The 25,343-nt window shown below is 34.7% G+C and overlaps 2 protein-coding genes across 3 annotated transcripts in view; one reads left to right on the forward strand and one right to left on the reverse strand.

Moving 5' to 3' along the window:
• Positions 1 to 16,454, forward strand: part of LOC138700240 (enoyl-CoA hydratase domain-containing protein 3, mitochondrial) — a 42,359-nt gene extending 25,905 nt beyond the window's left edge. For both annotated transcript variants that reach the window (XR_011332310.1, XM_069826717.1), the window contains one exon: positions 7,724 to 16,454. Coding sequence is in view for 1 of the 2 variants with exons in the window: in XM_069826717.1 (XP_069682818.1) it covers positions 7,724 to 7,841 (118 nt within the window). In the remaining variant the exon portion in view is untranslated. The remainder of the gene's footprint in view (positions 1 to 7,723) is intronic.
• LOC138700237 (serine-rich adhesin for platelets-like) overlaps positions 1 to 24,318 on the reverse strand; it is a 148,900-nt gene extending 124,582 nt beyond the window's left edge. The window contains exon 1 of the mRNA XM_069826713.1: positions 24,043 to 24,318. The gene's annotated coding sequence lies outside the window, so the exon portion shown is untranslated. The remainder of the gene's footprint in view (positions 1 to 24,042) is intronic.
• Positions 24,319 to 25,343: the final 1,025 nt, after the last annotated feature.

The following is a 25,343-nucleotide window of genomic DNA, read 5'->3' on the forward strand; positions in this document are numbered from 1 at the left end:
TAGAAATGAGACTACAACTTTCCGCCATAAAACCAGATTGCAGGCTTAAAAAGCAAATACTGCCCGTGTCTCACGTCCTGAACCGAGAGCTCCCTAGTGCTTATAACCACGCCTCTTAGGTCTGCTCGGACCGGAACGGCAGTTGCAGCGTGTGGCACGGCAGCATATTACATGTGCTGAAAACATTATCCTATGCCATTGCAGGGGTCTTTACTGTTTATAATACTGGATACTCTAATCGTGGTTACCAGTATCACTATTATCTCTGATGGCGATGGCGATGTAAGTACACACTAGGCCACTCTTCGCTCAGTCTGGACAATTATTGCTGAATTGCCATAGAGCAGCATTTCTCAAAGTATGTTCCGGGATTCTGTAAGCCCTATATGATTTTAAATTTTATTTTATACTTTTTTTACTTGGTTATTTAACGACATTGTATCAACTACTAGGTTATTTTGCATCGATGGGATTGATGGTAGCGAAATGGTATTTGGCGAGATGAGGTCGGGGATTCGCCAAAGGTTACATGACATTCGCCTTACTGTTGGAGAAAACCTCAGGAAAAAATCGAACCAGGTAATCAGCCCAAGAGGTAATCGAATCCGTGCCCGAGCGCAACTCTGGATCGATAGGCAAGCGCCTTAGCCGACTGGGCTGCACCGGTGGCTATTTTATACTTAGTGGATACTATAAAAATATATCAATGTTACGAAAATGTGAATCAATAATAACATGAAACAACTGATGATGATGATGATGATGATGATAATGATAATAATAAGAATAATAATAATAATAATAATAATAATAATAATAATAATAATAATAATATTCCAAGAATATGAGTAATAATAATATTACAATAATATGCGTAATAACAATATGTTTAGGCCTAATAAACGTCTAAAACGGAAAATACCCATAATATTTACCACTTTCATCACTGCATTCTCTGCGTATGTGTCCACAAAAACAAAATACCGAAAAGACAAAATGCAGAAGTATAGCATAAATGAGACTACAACTTTCCGCCATAAAACCAGATTACAGGCTTAAAAAACAAATACATTCGTCCCACTGAACAGAATTATTGAGATACTAGCTCTCACTTGTCTGTTAACTATTAAATACTAATAAAATATTACAAGGATTCCGCAATTACACTTTAGATTAAAAGGGGTTTCGCGGTGGAAAAACGTTTGAGAAACACTGCCGCAGATGAAAGAGTTTACGAATGTGTACACGTGACAACCGTAATCGCGATTAGGTCGATAATCTCTAGTAGAGACTGTAGTCTACCATTGGTATTAGTGTTTAGTTACAGGAATTGATGAGAAGGACATAATTTGTTTTGTGAGGGGGCAGCCTATACATTCGCTTGTCCATGGCTGATCTTGCTCCATAGCTGACGAAAGGAATCCTGAAAAGGCTGATGTGCTGAACGTAGGGTAGTAGGCACATGCGGTACCTAGGACCGCCCACTCACCCCCTCTGTGTCTCACCCCGCAAAGAAACAGCTCAGGAAGTGAGGCACTGGCAGTACATTAGTCCCACTGAACAGAATTATTGAGATACTAGCTTTCACTTGTCTGTTAATTATTAAACACTAATAAAATATTACAAGGATTCCTCAGTTACACTTTAGATTAAAAGGGGTTTCGTGGTGGAAAAAGTTTCAGAAACACTGCCATTGAAGAAAGAGTTTACGGATGTGTACATGTGACAACTGTAATCGCGATTAGGTCGATAATCTCGAGTAGAGATTGTAGTCTACCACTGGTATTAGTGTTTAGTTACAGGAATTGATGAGGACATAATTTGTTTTGTGAGGGGATAGCCTATACATTCGCTTGTCATTGGCTGATCTTGCTCCATACCTGACGAAAGGAATCCTGAAAAGGCCGATGTGTTGAACGTAGGGTAGTAGGCACATGCGGTACCCAGCACCTCCTACTCCCCCCTCTGCATTTTGCCCTGCAAAGAAACAGCTCAGGAAGTGAGGCATGGGCAGTACTTGGCTTTCGAATATGATTCAAAGACGATAAAAGGCAGACACTGCAACTTTCATGTATCTCAATTTCTGTGTCAATTTCATAGAGACGTAAGAAGTCCTTCCTTATCTTTGGAAGATAAAGTCAGGTAAATATGGTATTTGGTGTCATTGTTCGTGGAGTAGCAAGCAATGTACCAAGTATGCCTTGTGTGTTGGTCAAGCGAACATGGTCCGTCTGGTCAATATATACATCAGCTGAGACTAGTTGATATTTGGTTTTAATTTTCTAGGACTTGGCCACTGTGAAAGTTGAGACGTCCTGTTAATATTGCACCCATGATTGGTGTCTGCCATGAATTAAAGCAATACTTTGCACGTCCAAAATGAGATCTGCACCCTTCACTATCCAACTTTCTGCTGTATATAAGCTAGCATGATAAACGTTAAATTTTATGTTACTAAAATTGTCAATTTAATTGGATCAGATTGTTCAGGCTGATGTTTTGTTATCCACTTTGAACTTCAATGGAGAAAGGTAATGTATCCTCTTGAATGGAATGTATTCATTCAAAACAAGGTAGTCATATCTAGAGCTCTTAGATATAGATATTTCAGACTTTCTTAGTGAGGCTTGTAGTAGTTAAACAATTAATTATTTGTATCATTAACAGTTATCCGAAGTATGCAATAACTGAGAAAACTAAACGGATTATTTTCATTTTGTTGAGGTTTTGACCGATGAGCAGAGTACAGTAGGTTTAGGATTGAATGGGGCCGTCTGATGCTTATCTGCTAATATAGTATTAATATGTTACAATTTATTCATCATGAACGTTTTCGGCATATTTATGCCATCTTCAGATATTAAACTTTGTCTTTGTACATGCTTAATATATGCCACAATGGTGAAACATGAGTAAGAGCGACGTAATCATTGTGTGCTGTTTAAATGAACTTATGGATTACAGTGTTCATACAGCTATTGATTATACACTGTCACTTCGTAAGGAATTAAAACACACACACTGAATGGATGGAACAACTAAAACAAAATGTAAAAATTTAACGCACTAGCAGATGATGCTTGGTAAAATTCAAGGTGAATGTTATTAGTGTCAATCACTTAGTTACATTTTCAATAAACCACTTTAAAACGATTAAATACACACTGACAGAATGGGACAACTAGGAGAGAAATATAAAACATAAGCTTTAACATACTAGTAGATGATGCTTAGTAAAATTCAAAGATGGATGTCATTAATGTCAATCAGTTACATTTGCAATAAAACACATTAAAACAATTAGTCTCTGCACTTGTAGTGATGTGTTGTCTGGTTTTCAGCCACTAACAGTTGAAGTGCAGTGATGTTGTTATTTGGTATCAGCTTACGATGGTTGTGTATTAACAAATTTCAAACATTGTCACAAATATGCCGAAAACGTTCATAATGAATAAATTGTAACATATTAATACTATATTAGCAGATAAGCATCAGACGGCCCCATTCAATCCTAAACCTAAATGGATTATGATTACAGCAAATTATGTTTATATACATTGTCTGAATAGCATATTTATGCAAGTACCAAGATTCAACTATATTTGTATTGTCTGAATAAAGTCCCTGAATGCATGTTCATTTTTGTTTGATGTGTGAATAACAATTGTACACTAAATTTCTAAGAATTACTTAACATTTAAAAGTTAAGTTCTTAAACATTATAACTGTATTATGACACGCATACAGTACTGTGGATCAACAAAAACTTATATCAAGTCCAAGTGTAGAAGATTTTACGTAATACAGGCCTTATGTTTTGCAGTGGCAACAATACTGGCCATCTATGGTATGTTTAGGTCACAAGCCCAGTACACATCAGTGTTTTATTTTTCAACATTTTGTTTATTCTGTGGTGTTCTTTTATGCTGGTACTAGTGGCAGAGCTGTGGAAGAAGGTCACACTATTTATTTATTCCACCATCTTGGAAAGAAAAGCAACAACAAAGCTTTCATGTCGTTTGGAGACGAAATGCCATGGGTCATGTGATTAAGATAGACTTGCAAAGGACTGACTACTATCCATGCCAACTGTATCTCTCTGTACAAATGTTGAAAACTGTCGCCTAATTTTTTTCGCAAGCATATTAACAAATACAATAGAATAAATAATATGAACACCGACTATTCATAGCTTCAACTACTGATGCCTAAGTTTAAGCAGAATTTAGGAAATTTCACTTTACTAAGAAACATTACAATAGTCAGCCAAGATATTAAGGGGGTGCATCCAGCTTAACTGGTCCAAAAAAAAAATTGTTTTGTCAAAAATCTGAATGATAGAATTTCCCCTTTTTGTTAGTGAAAGAATTTTCTAAATATCTCTATTAGATTCTAAGTTATGGCCAAAAATATGCACCAGGAGAAATAGCATCATCTTTTGGTAAGTTTGTCACTTGTTCTCCCAAACAAACTTTTCAAGCCATTTCTCTCATAACTCAAAAACTATTAAAGATAATAGCATGAAATTTTGCATTTTTATTTTATATATCATGATCTACAGTGTGAATTAATATCTTTGTCCTATTATTAATAGAAATAAATATTGAGTGAAAATTTTCAGGAAAATTAACAAAATAATAAAAATTACTACATACACTGCAAATAATTTAATGACACTAATTTCACGTTGTTATCAAAACCTTCTGGAATTGGCCGGACAAAGTCATTTAAAATATTTTTTAAATTCTGAGAGCGAGGAGGGAAACGGTGATTGGTTGTAAAAAAAAGTTACCAAAATTTCGAAAATTTAAAAAATGGCAATTTTTTAAATCCAAGTAGTGGTTCTTGTAAATGAAGATCTGAATAATAACCTCACACATTTTCAACTTAATTAAAAAAAGGAGACTTGAGAAAATGAAAAAATAAATTTACGTAGTTTTTATGTATTTAAGCTAGATGTTCTCCCTTAAGGATCTTTATAAATCACAAAAAGATATTAACAGTTTTTATAGGCTTTAAAAGAATGAACTTTATAGACTTAAAAAAAGTAATTGAATGTTATTTCAAAAACTCTTTCATAAGATGAATTTTATAGCAACAAAAGGACACAGGATTAAATTTTTTCAGAACTTCTTCAGGCAAAGATTTCTATTTACCAAATTTTGGATTAATTTTTTCAATTTATAAACGTAACTTATAGAGACTTTTCAGAAGTCAGAAAACAGGAATGTTAAACTGCTCTCTTTGCACATGATTTAGTATTGTGGATTTCATGTAAAAGAATGAGAAAAAATCTATTAGAGTGGATAAATGAAGCATTACAGTATCTGGGTTAATCTAACAAAAACACATTGCCATATATTTTCACTGAGATACTTCTTACTGGTATCTTAAGTCAAAGTTAAAAAATATACCCATAGAAAGAAAAACAGGAATCAATATATCTATGGTAGGTAGGTGTTCTTCTTGATCAGAAATTAACATGGAAAACTCGCATCAAGAAACTGCAGCATAACATTGGAACAACATACACATCATATATCAAATCTGTTTTACATTATTTATGTACTATTTGTATTACTGCAATATTAGCATAATGTAAAACAAGTAGGATGAGTTCGGAATGAAGTTTTCATATTAATCTCAGGAGAGATTAAAGCACACGAATAATGGCAATTCATATTCTAACACGTAGTATCAGAGCAGTTTGAGATGCAAATACTTTGGAATGGAGGAAACTACACAATAAAGAAATATATGATTTTTACAATGAACTTGATTTTGTGACCAGAATTAAAAGAAGAAGACTGCGATGGATTGGACATGTTCTAAGAGTATCAGATAAAAGAAAGAAGAGTAAGAAGGGTGTTCACAGAAAAGACAACTTCGAAGACCTAAGACTTCGATATTGGGACAATCTGAAGGAAAACAAAAAATGTTTAGAAATTTATAATAAATAGAAAATTGTTTGTCAGGACAGAGTGCAGTGATATTATACTGTAAACTCCGCAACCAAAAGCTTTCATAGCTTATAGAACTATAATAAATGATAATACGTATCAGAATTACTGTAGTGGGGCACTTATAAAACACCACAAAGGAAACTAAAAACGAAGGTATCATACAAAAAGGTGACTTATCAAAACTACCTACAGTACTGGTACCTATACCACTTTCTCTACACTTTGGTCATGTAAATTGTTCTTTAAGCTTGATAGGTAATCAGTAAAAGAACTTCAAGATCCCAAAAAATTATTAGAGTAGCATTGAAAACAATCTATTCTCATATCCAGTTTTTGACTGACTGCATGTTAACATAGTTTATAGGGAAGCAACTTGTAAATAATTATTTTCTTTTTATGTTACCCGTGGGCAGTTCACTACATATTCTGATGGCTAAACACAAGCTGTATCACAATTCTGTGGCAGTTATTTTCACATATAACATTTTTCAACAATGTAGTACATAACCAATCAAAGACAAAATAACGGAATTCAAAATTCTATAAAACTGCCAAGAGTATTTAATTAAAATCATTGCTCTCTGGTAGATACCAATGCATTGAGGCTTACAAGAGAATGAAAAACAGACTTACTCGCCAGAAATATTAATCCATCAACAAAAATGAAAGAACTTATCATTCAGTTAAACTTCCGAACCCTGAAAGGCTTTCATGAAAAATATATTAATGTGAAAATCCTCAATTCGAAGCTGTTGCTCCATGCCTCTTGGAAGTTGGACATCATTGCTTGACAGCATACTTTCACCACTTTCTTCGATTCACCTTATTGTATAGGCCGAAAATGCAATAATACATATTTCATTATGAATAAGGAATGTTATCACTTTGCGAAGAACTCAAGAAAATAGCTGGCTCAGAAGAATTCCAAAAGTGAATGGTATTGAGTCAAGAACTCCAGAATATATGACCAACAACACCACCACCACCACCACCACCACCACCACCACTTTTTCTATGACTGTCACTACTTTCTTGGAATATCTTTTAAGTTTCTGTTGACTCACTATGTACGTGGTCAGTGGAAAAAGATAATTTTATTTTATATTTGTATAAATTCACAATTACAAATGTACATCGCAGTTATTTGTTCTTTTTTAAATGTGAAATGTTGCATATTGGCATGATACAGAAAAATACAGTAGTGGCAAAAAAAACCGCACCGACCCTTGTAGCTATTTCAGAGCCTTGTTCACTCCAGAGCATGATAGACTGGTAACTAAGACTTTCGTGGTTCGAATCCTGCCTGGGAAGGAAACTTTATTTTGTTCCTTATTCAAATTTATTCCCAATATTTTTCGATTGCTGGTAAAATTCATGTTCTGGGAATAATAAGTTAATTAAGTAGTAAAATATCGCTGCAATCGAAAAGTATTGGGAATAAATTTGAATAAGGAACAAAAAAAAGTTTCCTTCCCAGGCAGGATTCGAACCACAAAAGTCTTAGTTACCAGTGTATCGTGCTCTGGAGTGAACAAGACTGTGAAATCAGCTACAAGGGTCGGTCCGGTTTTTTTTGTCACTGCTGTACCTATATTTTCGAAATAGCAAACTTGTTGCATAATTAGTAATAGTAATGCTGAATCAGTGTGTATTTATTTAGGACTTCAAGAAAGAAGTCGTGAATGCAAATATTAGCATCTTAATGATTAGTTCTCTACAATTATGTGCATAACAATATATGTTTATGTAATCATTTACAGACATGGCCAGGAGGTAATGGTGAACAATCTTACTTTGATCGATTGTCAAGAAGGAATTCGAAGCTTTATCGAGAAGAGGAAACCAATTTGGACCCATGGATTTGAGAAATGTCACTAGAAGAATCTAGCTGGAGTCTCAACAGATCGTTGACAGCTGGGATCACAGGCGTGGAGGAAAAAATCACTCTAGTTTGACAAACCAATTATGCAGCAGCTGTTGCATATTTTCCTTGCACATGTATTCAGCACCATTGTGTGATAATTTGTCAGCTGCAAAAGATTGTAACTGTATGTATAGCTTCTCATTATGTAGAACTTGCATATTAGCCTATGGGTTCTCAGCTAGCTGCATTGATCTTTATTTCTGATAAACATTATTTGAACAGGGATATTTTCTTGTTTGATTCGGTATCATTTATTATCACAAATCTAAAGCTTTAAAATGGTTTCATTTTAAGTCTTTCAAATACTGCGGTCTTTGAATGCCTATAGCATCCCTTTTTTTTCTATTTTGTTCCCTGCTTTGTTCGTCATTTATCTCTATTCCAATGACGTACTGCAGAGTCAACTCAATCCAATCAAGAATTTGATGGCACAGGGAATAGATAGCATATTATTTGGCTGGATGAGGATTATTTTATATACCAATACTGGGTCGTCTGGTTTTATTTCGTAAAGAAAGCTATTCTAAGGATTTTTATCTTGCCTTAAAAATCCATTGCCTTCGACTGGATTTAAATCTGCGAAGCTCGAATTTAATGTCAAGCAAGCATAATAGGTACTAGATCACCGACAATGATTCAATTTTTTCTTATAGGTCATTCGTTATCTCGTGAAACCAAATACAAGCATGCACCATAGCTTCCAGTAAGGACCTTATGGTGGGGGTAAGTGAGTTACGTAACTACGAATGGAATCGTAGCAAGGGAGGGAAGCTTCTCAGTTCACTTTCTGCTTTCTCTCACGTGCAGTTAGGTTTCACATTTCACGAGATAACGAATGGCCTGTACTTGCATTACATATTATGAAATACTATATTACTACAAATCTGCAAGTGAAATACTATTATGGAAATAATAATAATAATAATAATAATAATAATAATAATAACAATAATAACAATAATAATTACACTCAGTTGTGAAAATTCTTGATAGCAGGATATGAATTGATTGGGGGGGGGGGAAGCTGGAGATTGTCCCCCCCCCCTAGAGAATTAGGTGTCCCCTGCTGAAATGGTATTAATTTGTTCCCTTTAGGTGCCTAAGTTATAGTTCCCGTACTTTATATATTACCAATGCAGTAAATAACGATTTTTTGTTTCTTTTTTATACAAGTTCAGTGCAACTGCAATACGAGTATGCAAACAATGTTAATTATTATGAACGTTCTTTTTATCGACAATGAGTTGGCCAACTTGTTTGTTGTTGTTTAGTCAACTTCCGAAGACAGATCTGAACTTCAAAAGTGATACCAACAAGGCACCACTTATGAGGCAACTTGGCCAGGAGATAATGGGGTAGGGTGGTCAGTTCCTTTCCCCCTCCATTGCATACATCACCATTTAGCTACATATTACACTAATCAGACTTCAAATGCATACAAACAATTGTTCTTCCTCTGACACATATCGTAAAGTGAGATTTACTGCCTGACAAATAGATGTACAGTAGTGGCAAAAAAACCGGACCAATCCTTGTAGCTGATACAAAAGAATTCTGTGCTGTGTATTGTGTCAAACTGTGGTAATTTCAATATGGATATTGAAGCCAGAGGTATGTACTGCTATTTAATGTAAAAATACGCAGTTATCTTTGCCGAATAGAGGTAGAAATGTAATATTGATGCCAGATGAAAATAAAACTCTTAAAGTTTTTTCGTCTGTAAGTTTGAGGCACTGAAGGAAACAAAAGACGGTAAGAATCGAACAAATACAATAAATTTCGTTGTTACAATAAATTAATTATAAAAGATGGATGTGTTTTGTGACTAGCAAAATTTGAATCTGTGACTCTGAAATCAGCTACTACTGTACATATCAGCCAGAACTTCAATCAGAGATGAACTGTTGTTTATAATTTAAATTTTCACACAGTTTTACCGGGTGGGGAAAACTGCATGGGTAAGAACGAAGAACAAATAATTAACGCTAGTTTTTTTTTATGCTCCCCTCCCCGAGAAAACATTCAGTTCGCACCCTGGTTGATACTGTTCATTGTTTTTTATTTTAGTAGATTATTTTACGACACTTTATCAACATCTAAGGTTATTTAGCATCTGAAAGACATGAAGGTGAAGTGAGTCCAGGGACCAGCACCGAAAGTTACCCAGCATTTGCTCATATTGGGTTGAGGGAAAACCCCAGAAAAAATCTCAACCAGGTAACTTGCCCCTACCGAGAATCGAACCCGGGCCACCTGGTTTCGCGGCCAGACGTGCTAACCGTTACTCCACAGGTGTGGACTACTGTTCATTGTAAGAATATGTTTCTTAATTACCGCACATATACCTCAACATTCTTCTTTCTATCACAATCGACAAAGACTATGAAAGAAATGGAGTGAATATTTCATTGATGGAGAATATTACAGACTGCAGTCGTAAGAAAGACTAACTGAATCAAAGCAGTTAACAATCCATGTTTTAACATAAGGGCTAAAGACTAATTCTCCATTTACCAGCTATTGAACCTTATAATATGATTTTAAACATAGTAACAAGAGAAAAACGTCCTCATCTCTACAGAAAGTGTTAAATATAACCATAAAACATTTAATATATATTTTAAATCTACATGAATTAGCCAAACATTGGTAACGTTATTAATGCAAGGAAAATAATGCAGAGTTTAATAAAGGAGTAGAAATGTCAAGTCTCTGTTACTGGATAGGCCCTTGCCAGCCCAATAGTAACCATTACTGTGTCAAAATAAGAAATGATCTTCATGTACTTGCATATGACAGTCCTTTGTTAACGTAGTTAAAGTAATAGCACGACAATTGAGGTGATAAATTAGTAATTATATGATGACAAGGGGACAGAAGGAAGTGATGATTTGTCCTGATCCTATATTATTACACAATTTTTCTTCTAGCATATGACTTACGATCTATATTATTGGTCCTGATATACAGGATGTCCCAGAAGGACTGTAAAATATTTCAAGCTAATGCAGTTTGAATTAAAATACGTCAATTTAACCTATACAGAGTGTTTCAGGAATACTTTGACATGTGGAAGTGAGACTAGCAGTCAGCTGGTCGGCTTTGACCCTTCATGGGCTGTTGCACCACAAATTTTCCATCAATATGTGAAATATTCTGCCAATAGATTATTATTATTATTATTATTATTATTATTATTATTATTATTATTATTATTATTATTTAGAGACATCATATTAATTTATTAATTGTTAACAAATTTAATTATACTTAAATCCTCAAAGTTTGAAGATTCTGATGTGAATTATGAAGTTGTAGTGCCCAGAAAAGTAAGACCATTTAGAGTGTAGATATACAGAGTGTTCCTATGCAGACCAGTCCCAGGTGGTCATATTCGGTTTATATGATGGTAGTGTGGAGCGCCAGTCCTGAGGAAGCTAAGCAATAGAGTTTGGAATAGGACCAGTCTGAATAACAAGCATGAACAGACCTGTCCATACACTGGCATATGACCACTTGCCATCTGCCAACAGACTTTGTTAGAAGCAGTGTTGCCAACACCTAGTGGAAAAAAGTGGCTAGAACTGATCCCCGAAAATGGCCAGAAGTGGCTGAAGTTGAAATCGCTAAAAAAAAACCGATAGGCCTAAGTATGCCAGGTACAAACATACGGTATTTAAAAAAGTGTACAGTATTATATCGTAATAATAAGCTCAGACAGAAGGCATTAGAGAAATAGGCAATTGTTAATTATAATTCACCTAATAGAATCATCAACCCTGCCATCTTCCTCGTTTCTAACACCCTTACAGAAGTACTAGGATCTTTCTCTCATGACGTATAGGTTGCAGTTGTTCCCACTAGTGATGGGCAAAGTTGTTCTTTTCTCAGAACAGTTCCGACTGTTCCGGTTCCGGAAAAATACTGTGTTCCAAACAACAGTTCCGAAATAACAGTTACAACTTTACAAGTAGTCTAGAGATGAGTCGGAATCGTTTATTGACTCTCGCTCCTTTTGAGGAGTTCAAAAGAGTACCCTCCCTCTTCCCCAAGCAGCTTCCACATAGCGTTGGAGCATTCATTGCTCGGACTCCTCTTGAAATACGTTATCGGCATGACGTAGCACACATGCTTCTCAATAGATGACATTCCAACGCACATTCGAATCGGTTTTGGAAAATTGCTGTGTATGCGAGCAGAAGCTTCATGTTCAGTAACTTAAACAGCTGTTGAATACAAGGTCAGAATGCAACACTTATAGTTTTGGTACATAGTCATGACACGGTAGCCAACTCAAAAATTTAACATGACATGTAAAATGTGTAGCATGTAATTTTTGTTCTCCATGTTAAATAGTTAAAAAAAAAAAAAACAAAAAAAAAAAACAAAACAAATCATTAATACTTATTTTTATTTTTCTTAATGCTTAGTTATAATAATAATTACATTATAATTTCATAAATAATAAAAATACATATTTATATATTAGCAGTAGTAAAACCTGAAACCTCCCCACTGGCTTAGTAAAATGTTAGAAATGTATCTCTACCAATGTAAGAATTTAAACTTCGCATCGCACCTCGCTCTGTGTCATTAGTGTTATTAATCATGACCACACTCCAAGCATTTCAATTTCCATGCTTCCCCATCCATCCACGTGAGAGTTTCAAGTTCCAACTTGTTCCAAGTACAACGACGAGAACAGTGTAGCCGGAGCTGTCATGGTTCCGACTGTTCTCTGTTGTCTCGGAGTCGGAACATGCCTTGCGCAACGCTGTACTGCGGGCACGCCACAGCTGGACAAGTGAGCATCTCGGAGTCAGAACAGTGTTATTTCGGAACAGGAGGTTCCGACCTACTGTTCATTTTTGCAACAGTTCCGAGACCGGAACAGTTCCAAAATAACTGTTGTGTTATTTTTTACCCATCTCTAGTTCCCACAAGCCGGCGAAGAACTTCAGAAGGAACTTCATATGAATGACAACACTTTTGCATACGACGTAATCCAAACTTGACGTTTAAAATAGCTGACAATGTTTTTATTTTCATCCTCTAGGAACCTCAGTTTGTTTTTAACAATATTGACTTGACTGGAAATTCTCTCTACTTCAGCATTCGAATTTGGCAAAGTAACGCAGAAGTATCATTTACAGAATTTACAAAAAGCTTTTGCATTGCCTGTAGGAACAAGCTGTATCCAGTCTTTTAATTCCCCCAAATTCTCCCATTCTTGTCGATACTTTTGAATATATTTAGGTTTCGGCATGATTAACGATATATTTATTACTCACGTGATATTTAATTAAGAAAACATTCACTAATTTCAATCACATCACAGCACGATACTTGAGCTAAACTACCGCATAGCAACTATTATTTTAAGGCTGAATGTAATGCAATCTGCAGACAAAAATCACAACACAAATGCAGCCTTGAATGATTCGAAATACATCAAGAGTTCATGACATCATCACGTGCTCAGTGGAAAGGGAGAGGAGAAAATCTATTTAATCAGGGGAAATACCGAATGCCGATTATGGAATCCGTGATTGCATTGTATTGTGCAATTTTGTGTAATGGTAGAGACCATTGAAAAATCCAAAGTCGAGACACACGTATGCACGTATAAGGAATAAAAATTAGAATGTATCTAAATAATTCAAAATGGCCAGAAACGGCTAAATGAAGCACAGAAAGTAGCTAAAATGCCACAGGTGGCATTCTGAAATATTTGTTGCTAGATCAGTATTCGAAATGGCTAGATTTAGCCACAAAGTGGCTGTATTGGCAACACTGGTTAAAAGCTGGAGTAGGACCTGTTTGCATAGGATTGCTCTATATCCAAATGGATCTGTAGAGTTATATCCAGCCATGGACTGCCAATTGCTGTACAATCACTGGTAGACGCTCATAATTGTTACAGGAGTGCAATTATTGGTAAAGTCTCATTAGCTCATTATTGTTATAATGGTACAATTATTGGCAGAGGCTCATAGTTGTTACAGGAGTGCAATTATTGGTAAAGGCTCATAACTGTTATAAAGGTATAATTATTATTGAAGGCTCATAATTGGGGTTGCTCATTCAATTTTACATACAGTACACATGCTTTTAGATAGTACCGTAATAGAATTATCACTTTATCATGTGTCTTTTAATTCACTTTCAAATATTGCATTTTTAAAATATATAATTATGTTACCGCTAAAACCCGAAATTCATCAAAACCAGTTTCAACTAGTAAAAACTAGTTTAAACAAATTTAGATAGACAGCGAATTTTCGTAAAATCTAGAATCAGTTACAGGTTAGATTTGGTTTGTTTAGGCTTTTGATAGGCCTTGCATATAATTTTTTGTTCATTCTTTTGTTTGTTTAAACTAGTTTTTACTAGTTGAAACTAGTTTTGCCGGATTTTGGGTTTTGATGCTAACATATACACCTCAGGTTTTTACATTATCACATAAAAATGCAACAAGTGAAACTATTAAATATTGCTAATGACATAGTGAGTTGTAGTTTCAGTCATATCATTTATATCATCCTGTTACAACACAGTTTGATCCTAGATTTCTCGGATTCGAAAGGCAAGAAATGTAAGTATTGTATACGGTATTTAGAAATGTTTACACACAGTGTTGAGAGTAAGGCAAAAATTTGAATTGACAATGACAATTGAAAATGTTAAATTTTAACAAAGTTCAGATTTCAATTCAATGTATAGGCAAGTTATTTGCACTCATCATTGTATTAGTGACCAATTATTTTATAATTGAGGGGTTTGCCGGAAAAAGGGCGTATACGTCAATGTGGGGAATTGAGATACATGCAATCTAAGATTTTAAAACTCACCCGAATAAAATGTTATACACGCACGCAGCCCTGTCCTGCAGGTATGTACAGTACAATCAAAACAAACTTTCGCTACTATAATTAGCGAATTATTCACTACATTTTAAACCGTTTTCCCGAAGAAGGGCGTATAGGTCTATCCGCCTTTCTTTCGGAAAAGCCCTCAATTATATGCAAGTTAATTTACTATGTAGCATCTTTAAATCTCTATCAGTCATTAACTGGAAAGGTTAAGTAAAATAATACTGCTTTAGTTCAAGAAATTTATTTTCATTTATAATATGCTGCTTAAAATTCCAAAATATGCAGAAGCATAAGCTAGCAATAAATGGTTCTATAATGCGCATTGATTTATTTTACTATTGTCTTGGAATCTTATTTATATATTACTTCTTTTACATACTAAAAATCCGTTGCTAATTAATTTTTTTTACATTGTCAAGAATCAGTCTTTTACAGATATTTGTAATAGCCTATTTGAACGATATCATTTTATATACATTTATTTATGTAATCTCTCATACTTCATAGTCAAAGTGAAAAGTACGATATGAGCACTTCAAACATTCTTCTTTTAATAAATATTGTGTCTATGAACCATGTAATGTTTATACAATGTATCTTTACTGTTCCTGAACATTTAAGGTGGATGTTGACCTCAATATAACAATAAGAGTTTGTCATTTTAAAATTAGTTATTATCACCAGTAATGAATAAAGCCTTCTTGGGGCTGTTATGCTATAAATGGAAATTCTGAGTGTTATTCCTAATTTTTGTATTTTAAGAATCGTATTTTCATTCTGAAATGTAATTGTAAAACTCTTTCCATTTCATTCTTCTATACACTTCTAGCATGTCGCTTCTACTCAGATATACCAACGAATTAATATTGCTGTATTCTTTAAATTAACTCAAATTCTATAGAGCAACCCTAATCATCCTAAAATGCTGACTGATGCATAAAAATCAGGAATGTTATTATTTGAAGATTGTGAATATAATGTATTATATATACTGCCAAATTGGAAACACGTTATGAAATGTTTTTGAAAATTTTATAGATGTTGTAAACATGTTCAGAGCCCGTATTAGACTTTATGCTGCTTTTCAACAGCGCTATGTTCTTAATGGCTTATTCTGGATTCAAGATGTGAGCTACCATATCCTGCTGATTTCAACTGCCAGGTTACTTTTGCTGGAACATTCTCTTCAAATTCCCCACTTGAATTTTTACTCCTCTCCATAATTATTGCATATTATGTTGCAGAAGCCTTTCATCTGTTTTCTGTGCAGTTATTCAGTTTTCTTACGACTTCACATTAGTAATACAGAAAATAAAAATTAAGTTATCCTAGCGAAAGGAAGAACATATAAGCAAAAGCAAAATGTTCTACCAGCATATGATATTAGCAATATAATATCAGTGTAAATCATTACAGTCTCAGAAAAGAATAACTTGCAAGAAAAGTTGGGAAGGGGAATTGCTTTGTGTCGCAAGTTAAGAGCCAACAAATATTTTCACATAACTATATTTTAAAGATTCCGAATATTGGCTTCAATATTACAAGAAAAGGATTTCCAGTATAAGCCATGCCACAACACTAGTAAGATTTGCTTAGTATAAAACATGGTTCTGAATATGTTAAGAACAGATATTTATTGATAAATGAACTCTGTAACAAGATATTCTGTCAATTAAATATTTTACTTGATGATGTGACTATTTTATTGAAAGATACTGAATTTCTGCATTTAAAATAAGCTATTTCCGTTATCAATATAACTTTTTATGCGCTAACATTCATCAGATAGAATCTAAAAATTTGGATAAATTTCTGGTATCAAGTACATTGTCCTTCTTTATTAACTTTTTTTCTCTCTCTAAGATCAGCACAGTTTCAAATATTATCGTCATTGTCACTGTCATGGTCTTCATCATTATCATAGCAACCTAAAAGCATAATGCCACATTAGACATGTAGTTGGTACTTGAAATGATTCTGGTTGCCTAAATATTTATAAAAAGTTACTTTTTAAAAGCATAATTTAAAAAATAAAGCAAATATAAAAATGCACACGTAAATAAAGCAGAATTCTTCGAAAAATGATAGTCCCATCGCTCTTATTTCTGGCAGCCAATCATGTTGCAGATCGGCTACATTTAAACGTGTGCGTCTTGTCATTCACTGCTGATGACGTTATGCACTTCCTAAGGCTCGATAAAAACTTAATATACTCGCCCGCCATTTTGGCTCTTTCGTTGGTGTTCACAGAAAGCACACAAGGACGTTATTTGCCGCTCAATTATTTGCTCAATTACAGTGTGTTTGATTTATTAACATAGGAGCTATGGCATGATAATGTTTAACGTGCGGCAAATATATTCGTCTGGTAGCTCAGCAACGAAAGAACAAAAATGGCGAACGATACTAGCTACCTAGACTTATAGAGGCTTCACTTCCTAAGGTGTAAGCAAAGAGGAAGAGTCATGCTGGAAATAACAGCAACGCGACTACAGCTTCAAAGTTTCTTTAATTACAGGTCGACAATATTATTCACATTTTTCAGCAACAATGACCAAATCTGCAGCTGTAAATTCAATGAAACTTCAGATCTGTAAAGGTGAGTTTACCTAGTGACATATTGGGCCAATAGTGTTGGTTAGCATTGTTGGAGCCGACAAGTTGGGATAAGCTTATTATTTTTTAATGTTAATTTGTCATGAAATATTTGTCCAATCCAACATATCAGGAAAGCTGGAAGTTAAACCATGCAGCACCACTCAAACAGTCTGTTCCATGTGTACTGTTGTTCTAGCAGGCAGATTACTTTTGCAGAAGATAAAGCAATACACCATACGAAATGATGGGGAGTGAGAAGTTTTCTTGCTAAAGCCATGATGAAGGAGCTTATAGCTCTTTAATGAATGATCTACAACTAAAAAGTGGTTATGATAATTTTGTGCGAATGACTTTGACCAACTTCGAAGGCTTACTGGCACTTCTCTGACCCCATATCAAGGGAAATACAGATTTTGGATTTTTTCTTCTTCTTCTTCTTCTTCTTCTTCTTCTTCTTCTTCTTCTTCTTCTTCTTCTTGATGTAGGCCTAAAGACCTGTTAGTTCCAGGAGTCACTCCATCTTCTTTAAGGACGACCGGGACTCCTCTTGCAGACTGGTATGCCGTCTCTTACTATTCGAGTCATACGATCTTCAGGCATCCTTGATACATGTGCTGCCCATTGTGATCTTCGTGTTTCCACCCATTCACCTATTTCTTGTGTTTGGCATTGGTTCCTTATGTCCGCATTTTTTATTTTATCCAGTCTTGTTTTTCCCACAGTTCTCCTTAATGTTTTCATTTCTACAGTATTTATCAATTGTTTTGATCTAGTGGTTTCGGCACCATATGTTAAAATTGGCCGTACTACTGTTTTATATAACTTATATGGGGTTTCGTCTCTAATTGTAGATATTTATTATTCCAGATGGTATCGTTCAGGGATCCTGAGATTCGTGATGCTTTCACTATCTGTTGATTAACTAAAGCTATTAGGTATTTATGGCTTATTATCATAACATCAAGATACTGGAAGTGATTCACTTGTTCTACGACCTTATCATAGAATTGCAATTTACATCTGATTGGTTCTTTAGAAATAGTTAATACTTTAGTTTTCTTTGTAGATGTTTTTTTTTTTTTATTTTTGCTAACTCGCAAAAATACTGGCCACAGATACTAATGATTTTCGTTTCAATTATAGTGGTGGCAGTGCCAAAATATTTTGCAATTGACTCCAGATCCTCGAAACGTATTTGAGTATCCTTGTGATCTGTGGACGCCAAATCTCACAGAACAGTATGTTCTTCATATAGATCAATACATTAGTGTATTTTTTTACTCCCATTTCCATTAAAAAAAAATCAAATCGAACTGCACAGCACAACTGAATCAAACAATAAGAGGCAACCTAAACACAAACTATAGTGGAGACCTCAGATAAAAACTGCTAATAGACAGAGAATCTGTGCATGTGTAGGTTCTTTGACATGTGGGAGTGTTAGGTTGGCTGTTTATTTTTATACAATTGGAGCCAGCATAACACTCCTGGCCAACGGCTAAAAAAATATGCAACTTATCAGCCAATATGCCGACTTCTGTTGATCAACGTGATGTGTATGAAAGTAAACTCACCTTAAGGGGAGGCAGAGGTGAATATTTCAAAATCTACAAAATTTATCCGATTTGTTTGAAACTGATCATGGATACTAAGTATGTTCTTAGTAATGGACATACCAAGTTTCAACTTTCTAGTACAATAGTTCTGTAAATATTAATAATTTTATAAAACTTTATATCGTTTGATATAAAATGCTCCATGCACCATATTGTAAGAAATTTTCAATATTTCTTTTATTTGTATGTTCAGAGAAGGTATATAAATAATGATAAGTATTAGTTTACTATGGGAATAATATACTGGGTGTTCAGTTCAAAATGTGTCATGGCTCGCTGTATGTCGTCATGTGGCTAGCCGATGAGCCTAGAGAATTCAATCTTCCTACACTTCCGCAGAGGCGTATTACCTAAATGCGAGAGAAGTTGCCTAACAAGTACAGCGTTCATTCTGAAGATTACTTACCGATACGTACGGTAACGCCAGTAATGGCAAGAATGTGAACTGTTTGGAAACACATACTGAAGTGAGTTTTTTTCTTACTGTCGGTATATGGGGAGAGGGTTAAGACGATTACTTACGTATTTGTTGACATTAACTTGGACGGTCAACATTGACACGGAGCATTTTGATTTGTGTTGTGGAATGTTGCCGTATGCAACCGATGTTAACAAATACCCTGCGTATGACTTGCCCGCGCAAAACACAGTTCGAAAGAGGTTATGGTAGCACATAGACTTTACAGACCGCCATCTGTTGCTACGACATTCAAGTTATACCGTACACGTTCTCAAGTTCAGATTGAACGCCTTGATTAATAGGCAACTTCTCTGACATAAAAGCTGAAACTCGCTTCAAATCGCTGACTCACAACAGTGACGTCATGACACACTTTGAAATGAACACCCAGTAGTTACAGTTATCTTGGTTTTCATTTCATACTTTTAAGGGCACAAAATCAAAAACTAACATCGGAATAACAAAATAAAGATAATAAAAATGGAAAAAACCAAATTTTCATGTTTTCTTCAGTTTTGTTCGAAAATTCACTTCTGCCTCCCCTTAACAAACATGGCAACAATTGAAATAAAATTAGTACTGGCAATTTGAAGTCATTAGTTTGTAAATTTAATGATTTGTGATCAATGCAAATGAAGTTACTAATTCCTAAAACTCAGTATTTATTACATAATCTATCAATCAGTGACGCCAGAACATAGAACAAATTGGTTGAAACTTACATAGATTATATCAAGAAAGTAATCTCCTACCTAACTTTAATCAGAATGATTGTATGATGATCTACAGAACACAAGATCTGAATACACTTCTGCCTAAGTTAATAGTAGTCACTCAAAATTAACTTACAATAAACAAAATCAAAGGTTCATTCTTTCAGGCTTGTGTACAGTCCTGCTCACTCTAGTTCTCACTGAATTATTGGTAGCCCCTTCCATTTTGAAGGAGGTAACTCAGTAATTTCTTCTGTAAGTCTTCGACCGATGTCTTGACCTTACGACTTTTGACAAACTTCAGAGTTTCTAATGCATAGATTCTCTGCACAAATCTGAGTAGTTCTTCAGTTGATGTCTTCACTTGGTTGACTCTAGTTTCTCCGTTGCTGCCATTGTAATTTCAACAACTCTTGCCAAAGGCCTCACAGTCACACAAACAGTTTGCATAAGATTCCTCACTAATATTAACAGCATCAAAATGATAATAGAAGAAAAAGTACTGATCCAATATGAAAAACTTATCAGGTTACCAGGAAACAATTGGCATCCATACAGTCCTCTCTGTAGATTAAAAGCTCAAAAAATTTTCATATCCATGGTTCAAGAATTAAATTAAAACAGAAAATCAACATCCCGAATTTAAAAGAAAACTCACAAATTAAACCAAACCCCTTAATTCTATTAAATATAGAGCATAATCTAAATTTAACAGAAGAAATGCTGAAATCATAAGTAAACACTAAAATAATGAAACAATTGTCTTTAGAGACAATCAATATTAGGTACCCTCCACAAAACTGGCTTCATTTATACACCGATGGATCCTTGATCTCCAGGGAACAAGGGGCAGGTGCAGGTGTTATGTGCTGTCTCTTCTCACTTTATAGATCTCTTGGATGTGGAACAACGAGTTTTGATGGAGAAAGCATTGCAGTAAGTGAAAGTCTCTGGAATCTTCTATGCCACATCAATAAATTTAAAAATGCAGTTATATTGTCAGATTCCAAAGCAGCTATTCTATCAATAGCCTCTAGACACATATCATCTCAAATAGCAAAAATAACTAAAATGCTCTCTCAATTAATAACACTCAATAAAAGAATTGTATTCCAATGGATACCATCCCATTGTGGAATCCTATAGCCTATTTCTATATTGTAAAGTTATACCATCTCTCTTTCCATCATGAAATACCGTAACGTAACACAAATCAGACGTCAGTTCTGTATGTGGTGCGTAGCCACCTTTCAAAAGCGAAGAAAAAAAAATGGTTTATTTAACAACACTCGCAACTGCAGAGGTTATATCAGCATCGCCGGTGTGTCGGAATTTTGTCCTGCAGGAGTTCTTTTACATGCCAGTAAATCTACTGACATGAGTCTGTCGCATTTAAACACACTTAAGTGCCATCGACCTCGGCCGGGATCGAACCCTAACCTCGAGCATAAAAGACCAGCGCTATACCAACTGCGCTACAGAAGGCGACTTCAAAAGTGAAAAGTAGGAACACTTTTTACAAGTGGGGAGACTGAAATATACCCTTATTTTATTATTACTTTTTCCATTATTTATGAAATCTTTCTAATTGTTTGTATTGCATTTATTTATTCCTTGCAGTGGGATACGCCCATTGTGCAATTCAAATCAAGAAATGGATTCGGAACACCTCAAAATCTGTGCTTCAGTGGCTGACTATGACAATATCTTTGGGCAGATTTTTGTCAAGGGTCATTAACATTGTGGTAAATATCTGTAAGTACTGGTTCTGTCCATTCCAGAAACCCCCGATTTTTGCCCCAAAAATGAAAACACTAAGAAAAAATGAGCGGAAAACATTAAAATTTGAAATAACTTTAAAAAATATAGCTATAAAAACTCCATGTATTGTGGGTCCCTATCACCACGGCATGGCGCGTCCTCAGGTTGCGGATAGAGGAGACGGCCTCCAGATATGGAGGGTAGCTGCGAATATATTGAATAAGCAGTCGTGGACAGCCGATAAGGGGTGGTCCTCCAGCTTGGGGGTTGGGCGAAGGGCTAACAACCCATCACCGTAAAAAAACAGCTTGTTACGAATCCCTACAATAAGACTGGATTAATCTTGCACAGGATAGAGACCGATGGCAGGCTTATGTGAGGGCGGCAATGAACCTTCGGGTTCCTTAAAAGCCATTTGTAAGTAAGTATGTAAGCTATAAAAACTCCCAACTTTCGCAAGTAAATTCAAAACAAAAAATTCGCAAAAAAAAAAAAAACAAAAAAAACAAAACCTTTAAATACAGACAATTTCAAAGTTACATTTCAATTTATAATAACGATCAACTTAATATTCCTAAGTTAATATAATCTTCTAACCTAACCTATGTTAACGACAAAACAGTTCAGTACGGTACCTAAATAGCAAACTACGTTCACTTACCTCATATTAATGAAGATGTGGATATATTTCATCCACTTCCATGAAAAAACCATGCATGTGTTCACGATGATCTGGATATGCCCTCTTGAACATCAACTCTGCTAAATATCCGACATTCGTAAATACAACCTCCACATAAACTACCATCGCGAGACGTAGAACTAGACACTCCTTCCAACACCAGAACTAATCTCAAAGTGGCAAAGACAAAATGAAAATAATCGAATATCGAATTAATGTGACGTCATCAAACATCGATTTATATACGTGCGACTCGCGACAGGATCTTATGCGGACTTGGTTAATAAAAACCTAAACTAACCAAACCTAACCTTCGTAGGACTATATGCAAAATATGTAACCAGAGCACGAAAGAAACTACTGGATTTGTTCTGCAATGTAAACGAGAAAATAAATTCCACGTAAGAATCACGCTGGCACTGCATGACCATCATTTACAATCGGTATTTATCCGTAAGTATGTAAATATATCTAAACTAAGATTTTTTTTTTCGCTCACTTCATCTGTTTCCACATTAGAAAAAATAATCGGATGGTTTTAAAATATTTTCATTAAAAAAACCGAAACCAGTACCGTACTAACAGTTTATTACCTTATAACTTCTTAAAAATAATATTTTTCTATTTAGAAAATAATAGATACCAATACAAAACGATAGAAAGGCAGTGGTCCTGTGGCGCCAACTTTTGAAAAACATTGAGTGGGCTGAATATTTGAATTTTAAGTTAAAATCAATAAATCTCATAAATAAAAGTGATAACAATATTAAAACAACAAATTATTGGGTGGGCTCTGGCCCCACGGGCTCACTTCATCTGTTTCCACATTAGAAAAAATAATCGGATGGTTTTAAAATATTTTCATTAAAAAAACCGAAACCAGTACCGTACTAACAGTTTATTACCTTATAACTTCTTAAAAATAATATTTTTCTATTTAGAAAATAATAGATACCAATACAAAACGATAGAAAGGCAGTGGTCCTGTGGCGCCAACTTTTGAAAAACATTGAGTGGGCTGAATATTTGAATTTTAAGTTAAAATCAATAAATCTCATAAATAAAAGTGATAACAATATTAAAACAACAAATTATTGGGTGGGCTCTGGCCCCACGGGCCCATAGTTTGGCGCCACTGTGGAAAGATATGTCGTCATACACGAGATAACATTCAATAACATAAAAATTAATCACTTGTTCAAATAGCATTTTGTTTTCTTGAACAAACTTTACAACATAGTTACCGGCACCTTCTTTTACCTCTTCCCCCAAAATTAAAAACTTGTACACACTGCACACAAAAGAAATTGTTGCCATTTAAAAGTTTTTTTTTTCTTTGTAAGCATGACAATGCACATTCGATAAACACAGACAAATCTGCTCTTTTTTGTATTTTAACATAAATTATTGGCCGAGAGGAAACTATATGCTAGTTTTCCTGTTTTCTTACCTTACAAATCCTGTCCCCCGTAGCTACGAGGTTTCAAACTTTCTTTCCTATAACCTGCATGAACAGCTGTTTTGTGCTGTAAAAATGGTGGGAACATATCATAAGCTTTTGCCTTCTTCGTTTGGAATTAAACCTTGTCTATACACCACTTTAAACTATTTTCATTGTTACGACTCACGACTCGCATAACATAACTCTTTAAAATTGAACGTATTAATTAACACAGCACTCATGCGAACGCCCTCTAATAAAATCCACCGAGAGTGAAAGTAACCAGTAGAATTTTGAATGACAGTTCAGCCTGTTCAGTAATTCGTATTATTAAAAAAATACGTCATACGTCATGATATCCATTTACCTGTAGTTCCGATACCAACGTCACTTATTGACAAGTTAAAATCAATCTCGATAAAGTATCGGTAACGTATTATAAGTTAGAACAGTTCTCATCAACAAACTCGTATCAGAATGAATAGAGTACTAGCACAGTCTAGTATAGGCCTATACAGTTACGAAGCCCAATACGTAGGGAATATGCATCCATATCAGTGTTGCCAGGTTGAGGGATTTATCCCTTGGCATGGATTTTTTGACAGAATGACACAAAATGTAGGGATTTTCACACCTTTCCGATTTTTTCACCTTTTAAATATTTTTCAAAATATTTTTTATTTTTCCGATATAAAGTGAGTTTCTTAATTTTCATTAAAAGCACATAATAGTAATATGCGTTACAAGAGCGGTATGTTGAAGTTTTCATGTTCGAGGAAAAGTTTGAAAAAGCGAAACGTAGTTGAGCTTTTTTAATTTCCGAGAATTGAAAGAAAACATACCGCTCGTGTATCGTACATTATTTTGTGCGAAGATCGTTTAATACATACCTGAAAGAGGAATTTCTAATTAGTTGCAATGAAATCTCCATCTTGGTTTCTGTTCAATGACGGCAAATTTGCAAAATAAAAATATCTATCTTCAACATTGTTGCTTTAAAATGTTTTCTGTGTTTACTATACTCCAGCAGGCCGTGATATACGTCTGTCTTTTTTTTCCCCCCAGTCTATGATGAGTCTGGAATCTTGTTGATTTTCTCACGGCTTCCTTAATGTTACTTGCATCACGAATGCAATAACTTTAGTGGAGTTGTAGAGTTTACTTAATTTTTGCAAATATTTAAAAACAATAATTAATAGTGCAATTTAGGTGAAATTGCAGTGGTAAGTTTCCAATTTATAATTATTACTATATTGAACGTCTCTAAAAATAATATATTAAAAGCCTAAAGCAGTAAAATCAATATGTCA

Source organism: Periplaneta americana, chromosome 5, assembly GCF_040183065.1.
Source record: "Periplaneta americana isolate PAMFEO1 chromosome 5, P.americana_PAMFEO1_priV1, whole genome shotgun sequence".
Lineage (NCBI taxonomy): Eukaryota > Metazoa > Arthropoda > Insecta > Blattodea > Blattidae > Periplaneta > Periplaneta americana.